General features: G+C 56.0%; 1 protein-coding gene across 1 annotated transcript in view; it reads right to left on the bottom strand.

Annotated features, from left to right (window-relative positions):
- Positions 1 to 11,219, bottom strand: part of B4GALT5 (beta-1,4-galactosyltransferase 5) — a 33,368-nt gene extending 22,149 nt beyond the window's left edge. The window contains exon 1 of the mRNA XM_030232782.2: positions 11,012 to 11,219. Within this exon, the coding sequence (XP_030088642.1) occupies positions 11,012 to 11,138 (127 nt within the window). The 5' untranslated portion in view covers positions 11,139 to 11,219. The remainder of the gene's footprint in view (positions 1 to 11,011) is intronic.
- Between the last annotated feature and the right edge of the window lie 1,231 nt (positions 11,220 to 12,450).

Below are 12,450 nucleotides of genomic sequence, written 5' to 3'. Positions count from 1 at the left end.
CCTGACAAGCACAACAGCTCCTAACTGGAAAGTAATTTTAAACTTTTAACACTGCCTCTTAATAGGGACAGCTCTGACCCCTGGGCTCCCTCTGCACCGCCAAGGCCACAGCAAGGAGCGAGTGCCTCTGGGCTGGCAGCAGCAAGGAACACCCTCTGCCTGGCTCTGCCTGGCTCCTCCACAACAGCACCAGCTCCTCTGTGCCAAAGCCCCGCAGGTGCCAGGGCAACGCCGCCCTGGGGGCCAGGACAAGGGGAGAAGTTGTGAGCTCCAACGCTGCTGACAGCCACTGCAGGGAGATGTGGGGCTCCCCGTGTGGGCAGGAGGGAGTCTGGTCTCCAACGCAGAGCCACACAAGCTCACAAGAGTCACAGCTGCTTTTCTAGAAGGTGGAAGCCTGACTGCCAAACAGCAGAACATCTCACTTAGCTGTCAGCACAAAGGTTTATGTATGTGGAAACATGGTTTCAACCTGAAAGCTAGAAAAGGAAGCCTTTTCCCCCAAATGCTCCATGACGGTCAATGACTAACAACCTCCTCATACTCCTACCTCCCCATCACCTCAGACTTCTGCAATCTGGTTCTGCATTTGGTCACTGCTGCTGTCAAACCTGCCTGCTGAACCTCAGGCTTCTTCGAAAGCACACGGCTGAGGCATATTCCCACTCAATAGCTGGTCTCCAGGCTGGCATTTCCAAGGGCTTTGATCCATTCCAAATAAGGCAATCAGCTTAGCCCTTGATTAAATACATAGCATAATCCACCTAAATCTTGTTAGCCGAGAAGCAAGTTGCTCGTCTCACCAGTTGTGGGTGGCAATGTGTGCCCCGCGGGGCAAGTGGGGCTGTGGCACTGTGAAGGTGTCCCTCGGGGGCAGGCAGCAGCACTGGGGCAGCTGCTGACCCCAGCAAGGCTGCTCCAGCCAACCCCTGTGGACTGCCATTCATGGGATCCTTCTGCAAAGCTTCCCTGCAGCATGCAAAGAGCACCCCTGTAAGGCACCTGCACCCTCCCAGCTGGCAGGTGCAGGGAGGGTGTCCCCAGGGCACCGAGCACCCAACAGCCAGCAAAACCCTTAAAAAAAAGGAAAAAAAAAAACCAACAGGAAAAGAGAATTCACGGATCCTGAGCAGGGAGCCAGGCTGCAGCAGGGAAGAAGGATGTGCTGCAGCTTTGGGGGAATTTCACACCACAGCAGTTTTTCCTTCCTCGGGAGGAATGAATCAGTAGCCCAGCACTGTAGAGCCTCAGCAGAACAGGGTGGTGCTGAGGGGGAACATGCCACAAGGGCAACTACCCCCCTGCCAGACAGGGGCCTGGCCCAGGAGAGATGCAGGTGTGCAGCCAGGACATCAGCCTCACGCCCACAGCTCCGGCTGCTCCGGCCAGCTCCTGCAGCCCAGAGAGCAGGGAAAGGCAGCAGCACTTCCTGCTGCTCCAGAGCCCTCTGCACTCCCCAGGGCAGACACCACGGTGGGTGCTCACATCCTTGCACCATCCCCAACAGCGGGACAAGGGGAATGAGGCAGCTTGGGAAGTCTGGAAAAGGAAATCCTCCTCCCCAGGTGAGCCCCATTCCTGTCCTGCATGGCTCTGGGATAATATTTACAGGTGAGTCCTTCAAAGCCTGCCGTGGCAGAGCTCTGAGCAGGGGAAGACCATGAGGATGCTGCTTCCCACACTGAGGCTGTGTCCCCACGCCCCACCAGTGAGTGCAGCCACCCAAAGCTGTACTGGGACAGGGGAGATCTGCTCCCGAGATCACCATGGAGGTGTTACTGAAGCCTTTAGAGGACAAGTTCCCTGACAAGTGCTACTGCTCCCTGTTTCCCTCCAGGTTTTGGACCCAGCAGGTGGGGACTGGCTCTGCCCGCAGGTGACCCACTGGGGGCTGGTCACAGCCTGCAGATCTCTGTTCCATGGTGCATTAGCAACTCCAACACTTCCTGCAGCAGCCAGGCACATTTCAACAGCTACTGGAAAGATTTTAAGTTAATTTAACCCCGTTAACACATTATATGGCTTCTGTCATCCCAATTACCCTAAAAAGCCCAGGTATAGATCTCGAGAGAAGTGCAGGGAGGAGGAAAAAAATTATTTAAAAATTAGTAAGGAGGGGGAAAAAAGGAAAAGAAAAGTCTTGAGCACAATCCCAAAACACAGTTTCAGGAAGATCAGGAAAAAACTTCACAGGATTTCAAGCAACAACAACAACAAAAAGCAACCAACAGAGGCAATATCTGCTCTCCCCAAACACTAGCCAGGGAGGCTGAGCAGAGCTGAGCTCGCCAGTCACCAGCTGGTGTAACAGCAATCAGGCTTTTGGCATGGGGATCCTCCCCCCAAGCCAGGCGAGGGAACAGGCTGCCCGCAGAGGAGCTAGGATGATAAATGACAGCAGTTGAGCACTGCAGGGGCATTTCACCGCTTCAGAGGTTGCTGCTATAACAATCTTCTCTGACTCAGCAGCTGAAAGGGATGCCGGGAAGGAAGCACCATAAAAAAAAAAAAAAGTCATGCATTATTAATATGGACTCTGGCAGCAAGACATGAGTTGGAAAAACACTGAGGGAGAAAAAAAAAATGACTGCAGAATAAGAGCAAGCTGCATGTGTGGAAGCATTTCACATTCCTGCGGGAGTGGGGGCCGCCCCGTGCCCCTCCAGGGCCCCCAGCTCCAAGGGAAGCCCGTGTTTGCTGACAGGAACTCAACATGCAGGGTGTTCTCCCTGGAGCCAGGCTGCTGCAGCCCTGTGCAGAGCCCACCCTGAGCCCTGGGCACGGCCTGCACTCCTTTCCAGCCACAGCAGCTCCGGGCTTTCCTGCCGTGGCACGCGGCAGGATTTTCCAACAGCTGATTTTATTTACCTGTGCTCTGTGCATCGCCTGCTGACTCCCCACAGCTTCCCCCCGTGCATCCCAGCTGGACCAGCCGTGTCAGGAGTGCCCAGGGCTCCGAGGCACAGCCCCTGCAGCCTCTGCCAGCCCTGCTGACACAGGGGGCATGGAGGCAGGCACTGGAATACCTCCTTTTCCTGACAGGTAGCAAGGGAAAAAAAATATCTCTTTGCACTTGACTACCTGGTGCACTGCAGTGTTTGCTTTCCTCTCCTATTCCAGCTGCTTTTACAGTTTTTTGGAGGCAATTTATAAACATTAGCATTCACATAGCCATCTTCTCCACTTCCCACCCAAAATCCTTGCTCCCAGCCTGCTGCTGTGGGGACTCACCATCAATCCAGAGTGTGCACTCCTGTGTCACAGGCATCCCATGGCCCTCTCCAGCGTGTGCTGCCAGTGCAGGGAACCCCACAAGCCCCTCTCAGGAGCCTCTTGGCAGGCTCTGAGCACAGCTCAGCTCTCAGCCCAGCCTGGGCCCAGGCTCTCCAAAGCAAGGGAGGTGGCTAACACAGCACCAGGCTCCAAGAGCCTCCTTTGATAATTTGTATGGCAATAGCACTCAATAAAGCCAGTCAATTATTTTGCCATAAAATTCTCAGACGCACAAACAAGCACTGGTGGAACTGCTCACAGCACAGCCCAACCCACAGCAGTGCAGGGGGTGCTTTGCCTGTGCTCCCTTCCTTCCATCCCGTGTGCAGGGGCATCCTCCACACAGAAATGGTTCCCAACGCTCACCTGTCAGGTTAGAAAGGCACGGGGAGGGAACAGCCTCATAGGAGCTGTCCCCCACACAGCCCGACCATCACAGGGGCACGGGCCTGCCCAGGGGAGCGGGGCAGGGGAGCGGGGCAGGGGAGCGGGGCAGGGGAGCCGGGCAGGGGAGCGGGGCAGGGGAGCGGGGCAGGGGAGCCGGGCAGGGGAGCCGGGCAGGGGAGCCGGGCAGGGGAGCGGAGGCTCCCGCCGAGCAAGGAAGACAGGCACAAAGCACAGGAAAAATCCCCAGACCTATTTGCACTCCCAGCCCCTGGAAGCAGCCCCTTCTCTGGCACAAGAGCTGGGGCACAGGCTCCCCAGCAGCCCCTCCAGAGGGGCCCGAGGATCACAGCCCAGCTCGGGACAAGGGCTCTAGAGAGGCTTGTGACAGCCCATAGATGCCACATACAACTGCAGGCTTACAAAGGGCACAACCTGTTGGTTTTACACCTCAAACAAAAGCCTAGGAAAATGACCTTTAGGAAGTCATGCACAACGTCACCACACGCTCCCAGCTAAAGCCCCAGCCAGCAAGCACTGACCCATTGCCTCCCCCACACAGCCAGGAGGGAGGCAGGAGCTGAAAGCGAGCTTCTCACACCCCTGCAGCCACATTTATGTGCCTTGAGAAAGCAAAGTGTCTAACACGAGGCACTGAAACTTGTGGCGTTATCAAAAACACCCACAGTCACCACAAAGCACTGTGGATCCCCCAAAACCACCTCCCCCCAGGTCCCTCCTTCACTTTAGCAAGACCAAGAAGCACCAGGAAATTCCTTTTACAATGAAAAAAGGACCCCGTGGCCCTGCCCAGCACACTGCACACCATTTGCAGTGTCCCACAAGGACACCTCCCACCAGGACGAGGGCTACACGTGCCATCCACTGTCACCCCTGGGACCTTTCCAAGCAGCAGATGAGGATGGCCAAGGGCTCTTCTCCTGCTGGGCACTGACATCACCCTCAGCTTTCCAATCCACCTTTCCTTTCAAAATAAGAGCAGCTTCAGGGTAATGCTGAATGCCCTAGTGGTTTTAATGTTATCTATTTCACATTCCCCAAAAAACCACACCCACCAACATCTCTTGAAAAATTCTGATTTGGGCTTATCTTGCATTTCAAGAGCACAGTCCACTACACATTTTCTCCTCTGTCTCTCCAAACAGGACTAATCCCCACAGTATTTAGAGTTAGTGCTAGAAAAGCCTCAAACACACATCAACCACCCTAAAGCTTCCGTGTTCAAACTGCTGCCAGCCAAAACCACAGCCAGAAGATTCTGAATGCAATGGAGAAGAAAAAGCCTGTATGGAAATAAACTTTACTAAAATAACCCAGCAAAGGTTTTGTCAAAGTAAATACACACATTGTACTGTGACAATGATGTTTTAAAAATAAAGCTGCTCAGGGAAGGCTTTCCTTGCTCTGTCCAGCTGCAGATCAGCTCCTCTTCCAGAGCCCTCAGCCCTCACAGGGCCCACATTGGCCATGCCACCACCACTGCTGCCCCCCCTGTGAGGCTCCCCAGAAATTTCAGGTAAGATTGAGTATTTAAAGACTCCATGTGCTTGGATATTTCAAGGCACCAATTGTAGCAGCATTCGAATGGGATCAAGTGCAAACACAGAGCTCCCCACACCGCCCAGCTCCGCTCCCTGCATTGCTCCCCAGGGGGGTTCATCCTACCCTGCCCAGCAGATGCTGCCTGAGTTGATGCAATTAATGAGTCCACCTGGAAGAGAGGCAGAGGATCAGCTCAGGAAATAAAGCAGCAGTGCCAGAGCCCTCATCTCCACCAGAACCAGCACCAACTGAGGCAGCTGAGCACCAGCTGAAGCCCTGGCCTTCCATGGCCTCCCAAACCCATGAAGACCATTGTTTCCTGGGCTGACAGCATGGGTGATTTTGCTTTAAGGTCTGCTCTGCTACAGACTGAGGTTTTGAAGCACTCAATTTGCTGGAATGAACCAGTACCTGGAAGCTTTTGTGTCTGCCAACCAGCTTCCACAAGCCAGGCTTCCAGAGATACAGGGATGAAACATGAACTCTTCACATAATCTGCAGCTGCAACACCCGGGGAGCCACCAGCAAAATAACCCAAACCAGATGTGCCTGACAAACAGCACAGGTGCTTACAGGCAAAGAAAACCCAGTAATTCACCTGCCCTCACAGAAACCTTGTAACTTGTTAGCCTTGAGCAAGAGGTGGTCTCCAAGCCACACTGCATCACCAGCATCCTGGACACATGGCACAGGAGCAGCTGGGTGGAACCGGGCTGTTCCCCATCCCAGCCCTGCCTTGTAGGAGCCTCTTTGCTGGAAGAACCTGGTGCTGCCAAAGGAATGTTTCCCACAGCTGTCACCAGTCTCCTTCTGCTCAGAGCACAGGAGATCCCAAGCTCAAGTTCTTGTATCAAGGAGTGCTTGAGCATTTCTTACTACCCCCAATCGCTGTCAGATCCAACAACTGCAATATTCTCTGTGGGATACGCTGTGGAACCAGGCTGCTCCCTCCTCAGGTTGTGAAATGCTGCTTGGCAGATCTTTTGGGCAGAGGAGGGTGAAGGAGGGCAGTGCTGCCTTGTTCCACAGTAAGATACCACACTCCTCATGCTGCCCGGGGAAGACCTGGAGATGAAAGCCAAGGCTATAACAGCACAAACCTCATTTCATTATTCCAAGCTGCACCTTCACCTTCTGTCCCTGCTCAGACAGCATCCAGGCAGCCAGCATGCTGCCAGCAGACCCAGAAGGGCACCTGCACCCAGCCCCTGCCCGGCCAAGCCGAGGCCATTGTGGCTCACCAGGGTCCTGGGCTGGGCACCAGCCCCCCAGTGAGGGCTGCCCCTTGCTCGGGACTCTGCCCTGCCACCCCCTTCTGCCCTGCTCTCTCCAGCTGGCTCTGCCCAGGCTCCTTCTGCCCACATTCCCACAGGAGTGCTCAGGTGGCAAAGCAGCAGCAACCTCACCCCCACAAACTGCCCCGCTGGGACTCCCCAGGACAGCAGCTCCATGTCCCCACAGTGCCATCCCTCTGCCTTGGCCACCGCTCCTCCTCTGTCCCTCACCACTCAACCACAGTCTCTCCAGCTGGGACAAGCTGGCAGTAGCAAAATCTTTTGCCATTTCCCCTCCAGAACTCCTCTGTGCTAAGATCTGCCAGGCTGATGCATTAAATGACCAAGCTGGATCAGCCACCTTTGGCGATATAAAATTGTTCCAAAAGTGACAAACGAGCTGTACCGAGGCAGCTGCTGGTCCTCACGGCCCTGCTCTGCTGGTCACCCACACACAGCCTGACAGAACAATGTCTCAAAGCACTCCTGCCTATCAAAATCAAGTTCTTGCACCATAAATGTAATTCAGGGCTAGTGGTGCTACCTCATGCCCTGTATGACCAGTTGGGAGCAATTCCTGATAAGTTTGGAGGAAGTAAAGGCAGACTGAATTACAGCTCTCTCTCAAAGGTAACAATCTTTCACCTAGTAATTTAAATTCTCTACATTATTTTCCAGCATCAGATCCAACCAAGTATGACTCCTGGGGAAATCAAAATTTAAAAAAATAAAATTAAATAAAGAGGCTCCAACATGCCTTTGAGACAACAAAGGAAAAGCCAAGAGCTGCTACCTGAGCACCAGGGAAGGCCCCTGCCAGCCCTCCCAGCTGTGCAGCAGCCACCCCCTACACCAGGACCAAGTCCAAGGTCAGAGAAGTTCCCACTGTTGCAGTTAGAAGTATCAAGATGAAATGACTTGCAGCTTGAAAAAGCATTATTGGTTTCAGCTGCAGGAGGAAATTCCCTTCATTTCCTAGGCCCTGTTCAAAGAGAATAAAACCAGACGCTTGTAGAAAAGCTGTAAGGGACCCCACCATGTGAAAACAGGACACCCAGGAACAACCCTACTTCCCAGGGATGAATTCAGAAGCAGAGGAGAGGATGAAACAGAAACAGCTTCTCCAGGTGTTCCACCTCCAAGTCAGCACACTCTTTGTGCCCACATCACCCTTGCTGGGGTCTGGGCACAGACAGAGAGATTCTGGCAAGCCCATTTCTCCACATCCCATCTGGGGAAGGCAACAGGCACCGAGGGCAGCTGTCCCAGGAGGGCAAGAGCCTCAGTGCCAGGAACCAGCCCTACAAAATAACCTGTCGAGGTGGCCCCTGACCTCCACAGCAGGACAAAACAGTTTGCCCAGTGCCAAGCTCTGTTTTTTCCAAGATGAGGCCAGTGTGACTTCTTGCAGTGAAAGCCCAGCCTGCCCTGCAGCCTTGTGTCCTGCTGGTCCCAGGACCTCTGAGCACAGCAGCGAGCACAGCACCTCCCCACCCGCATGGGCATCCCACGCACCTGCTGTACGTGCAGGTATGTGTGCACAGGAGGGCAGCTCCTGGAGCCTCCAGCCCCGCCGAGCCCCGGCTGCAGAACTATTGGCCACCTCATCCTGCACACAATGGCCACGATGAGACAGAGCCACACAACCACCGGGAGCAGCTGGTGGTCAAGGAGAGCCTGCTGTGGCTGTGCCATGGCTGGCTCCCTGGCACTTCACCTTCCGAGGTGGGAGCCCAGGGATGGAGCAGTCAGGGTGGTGTGTGGGGAGGACACACGGGAATTGGATGTGAGAGAGAGCTGGGAAGGAGGTGGCACTGGCTGCTTACATTGGATTGCTCTGCACAAACTTGAGGCCACAAGAACATTTCAGTGTCCAGGAGGAAACTTTGGTGAAGAACAGAAACAAGGACCTACCATGGGCATCACGTAAGTCCAGGCACGACAGAAATGTAAGGCCCAAAATCCCTGGACTCCCTGCAGGAGCCAAGCATGGTTATTTGCTGACAGTAAACATAAATTCCTTCCTGCATTTCTGTCTGGAGCAGGCTGCTGGGTTACCTAGGCTGTGAGGAGCCAAACACCACGGTCAATCAGGTAGCAGGCCAGCACTGGGTAGGCAACTCAGAATCCAGGTTGGAGTCCCCTTCCCCATCTCCAAAGGGCACCAGGAGCAGTTATCCAGCTTTTCCAGCTGACAAGCATGCCAGATCCACACCAGTGTGCTGAGACAGCACCCAGAAGTGCAACTGTCCCAGTTTTCTCCTGGCACTGGCGCACAACTGCTTGAACACAACACGCCTCAGCAGCGCCGATGAAATTTTCCCCCACAAACAAGGGGCCTGGGGACAGGCTCCCACCCATGGTGACAGCACACCATGGCCACAGGGCCATGCCCCAGCAGGGCAGGCTGGCTCCAGCCCTGCCACCACCAGCTGCTGACCCCCACGAGCAGAGCTGGCTGTAGCAGACCCCTGCCAGCAGCCTGTGGCACCAAAAGCCCTTCCAGACTCCAGCTGGTTCAAGCTCACTTGCAGCTTCAGGTCCCATTTATTTGGATTTTTTTCTTTTCAATTGAGGTACAATCAAGGAATTGATTAATTACTGGATTAATCACTTCCCTACCTGTGGTTTAGCCAATGAACTGTGAGTCCTTCTTTGGACACTTCCCCAGCATTCCCTACATGGGATGGTCTCGGGACAGAGCTTTCCCCAGCCCTTCAGTGGCCACAGAAGGGCAGCCCAGCCCCACTCCATGCACTGAGGCAGCAGCAGGCAGGACAAATGCCCCAAAATTCTCTGCTGACAGCATCTCTCCATCACCTGCATGAGGTCAATCTATTCAAATCCCCAGCTCAGCTCATCTCCTATCACACTCACTCTTCTCCCAAGCTTCTACTCACCCCTGCAGCCAAAAACAAACTCCCTCCAAGTGCTGAGAGGAGTAGCCCAGCCATCCCAGGAATACTGGGCTGGGCTTTCATGAGGAAATATTTTTGGCTAAAAGAGAAAGGAAATAAAAAAAAAAAAGGAAGCAGATCTTTGTCACCTGATGAGATGACTCAGAACATCACTGACATCCATGGGTGGGTAGGGACAGGGACCACTAACACCTCCTTGCCTCCTCTTTGAGCAACACAGATAGGAAGAACACTGGGTAGGACATGACCACATTATCTGAGGTCCACACAGGGAAAATCCTCTTGGCACAGAACTAGCCTTAAATGTATTTATATCCTACACCACCTCTAAGACTGGTGACCACACAGAAGTAACATGAAATTAATCAGAATACCCTAAAAAGAGGGAAAAAGGCCATCCTTACAAGAGAAATTTCCTTCTTAAAGTACAGTTCTACCTGGGCCTGGGAAGCTCACCCACAGCCACGCCATTCCCTGTGCCTGCCCCATGAAGGGCTGCAGGATGCACTGGACAAAGAGCCACTGGCCCACAGCAGCACGTGAACCGGAGGAGCCAGGCTGTGCTCACCGAGGGAGCAGGAGGTGGCCGTGCCTCCCGGAGCCTGGGGGCCAGCAGAGCCCTGGGCCACCACGGCAAGGCTCAGCACACACAACCTCGCTTGGGATGTGCCCGGGACACGAACAGAGCTTCACACACCGGCCAGCCCTTACTCAGCCCTGGGAAAGGCTCCCAAAGCCCAGAGGCAGCCACGGGACATCATTTGTAAATAAAAACCCACAGAAGTCACCTTGAAAGCACACAGAGATCTCCTTGGGATGTCCAAGATAGGAATGGCATGAGCAATACCAATGACATTTCAAGGAGAAACTCCCTATTTCTTTGGAAAGGGTTGTTTCTATAGAAATAAATTGTTGCCAAAGTTTGGTTGAAGGCCAAACCACGAGCCTTGGCTCCTTGCAGAAACGAGATACATCGTATGAAGTGAACAGATGCTTTCCGGGCTCGAGCCTTCCCGTATCTCGGAGGAGATGGACAGACAGCCCCACCAGCACGGGGTGCTGGCCATATTGACACACGGCTTCTCCAGCTCCCCATGAAGCTACGACACGGAACATAGGAACGAGTACACTCTCCTTCTAAAATACACACTTCTCATCTTCCCACTTGACAATCAGAGCAGGATTTCAGCGAAGGAGCATGTTCAGATCACAGGCACTTGGACAACACTCCACTACTTCAAAACAAACTCCGGGGCGGGCAGCAGGCAGGAGCGGGCTCGCTGCCCCCCGGTCGCCGCTGGCACAGGCGCCGCTCGGCCCCGCCGGCGCGGGGAAGCCGCGGGGAGCGCGGCCGGCGCCTCCCGCCGCCCCGGGGACCCGCAGCCCGCGCGCCGGCCCCGGCGGGAGATGAGGACGCGCTGCCCAGCCCCGGGCAATGCGGAGCCGCAGCCGGGGGCGCCGGGCCCGGGCCGCCCCTCGCCGGGGATGCCGCGGCCCCCGGGCCGGCGGGGCGCGGATTACTCAGCGTTTCCAGCGGCAGTCGGTGCGTCCGTGCCCCTGCCCGTGCCCCCCCGCCCCGGGCCCCGGCCCGCCGCTTACCGATGCCCGGCGCCACATACACGAAGTAGAGGAAGGAGGAGGAGAGCGAGAAGAGGAAGAGCGCGGCCAGCAGCGAGCGCCGGGGCAGCAGCCGCCAGGCGCCGCGGGGGCCGCGGGGCCACCGCATGGCCGATGCGGCGCCGCCGCCGCCCTGCTGCCGCTCCGCCGCCGCTCACATGCGCCGAGGCCCGGCGGGAGGCGCCGCGCCGGGGCCGCTCCGAGCCGCCGCCCGCGCCCAGCGCCGCCGCATGAATGTGCCGCGGCGGGGCGGGCCGGGGCGGGGCGGCCGAGCGGGGCGGGCCCGGCTGCGAGCCCCCGCCGCACCGACGGCTCCTCCGCAGACGCCGCCCCTCGCAGCGCCGGTGGTCCCGGCGTACCCGGCAGTGACCTCAGCACTGGCACTACCTCAGGCCGTGGTCCTGATGCCGCTGATGCTCCCGGGATACCCGCCATTAGCCCCAGGGCTTTGGGCAACTGCTCTGCGCCCCAGACAATGGCCCTGAGACAGACTGCGATGGTCCAGCACACCCAGCGGCGGTCAAGGGACACCCAACGACGGCCCCAAGACACTCAGAAGTGGCCGAGGGCAGCCGACCGTGTCCCCAGCGAAGCCATCCAGGACAGCCAGCCACGGCCCTGGGACATTCATCAATGGCTCAGGGCACCCAGCCATGGTTCTGGGACACCCAGCCATGCAGCTGGGACACACAGCCCCAGGAGAAAAAGGGCTCACCCCCTGCCCGGCCCACCGAGCAGCAGGGTCTGCCCGAGCCTGTGCTGGGCGCTCCCGGACGTTGTGTGGGAAGATGCAGCCGGAGGGATGTGATGGACACCGATGTGTGGAAGGGAACAGGGGTGAAGTCATCACAGTCCGGGCAGTAATCAGCACGACCAGCAACCAGCAGCCCAGTCGGTTACACAGTAATTAAGCAGTTTTGCACACATTTGTGGGCGGGTCCCCTGATGTGTGTAGGAGTTGGAAGCAGATATGGAGATGCTTGAAAATGAAAATATGAGAGACCAGAAACACCTTTTTTATGGAGGTAGCCGGAAGTAGCTGCAGAGCAGATGGAGCCCAGCCCAGCCCAGAGAGGACTGGTTTTTGCCTCGTTTATGATTGGAGACTTTGCTCTGGGGAGGCTGGAAGGAGAGACAATTCTTATTTCACCAACAGATAGTGCTGAGAAAACCAAGCCAAGGCTCTAGGCAGGAAGCAAGGCTGTGGGCTAGACATGACCAGCTGCCACTGGGTGGGCAGCAAAGGTAGCAGCACTCCCAGGAATGATGGGCTGTGGGGTAGGAGATGGGGACGAGCCATCTGCCAGGACATGCCCTGTATGTCCCTCCAGACACGTGTCCTGGGGACGAGTCTCTCCCAGGCAAGGAGCAAGGCATTGCTCAACCCAAACTCTGACCCCACAACACAGCGACTGCAGAGC

The sequence above is a fragment of the Serinus canaria genome, chromosome 20 (genome assembly GCF_022539315.1).
Source record: "Serinus canaria isolate serCan28SL12 chromosome 20, serCan2020, whole genome shotgun sequence".
Classification (NCBI taxonomy): Eukaryota; Metazoa; Chordata; class Aves; order Passeriformes; family Fringillidae; genus Serinus; species Serinus canaria.
This window is presented reverse-complemented; position numbering and strand designations above follow the sequence as displayed.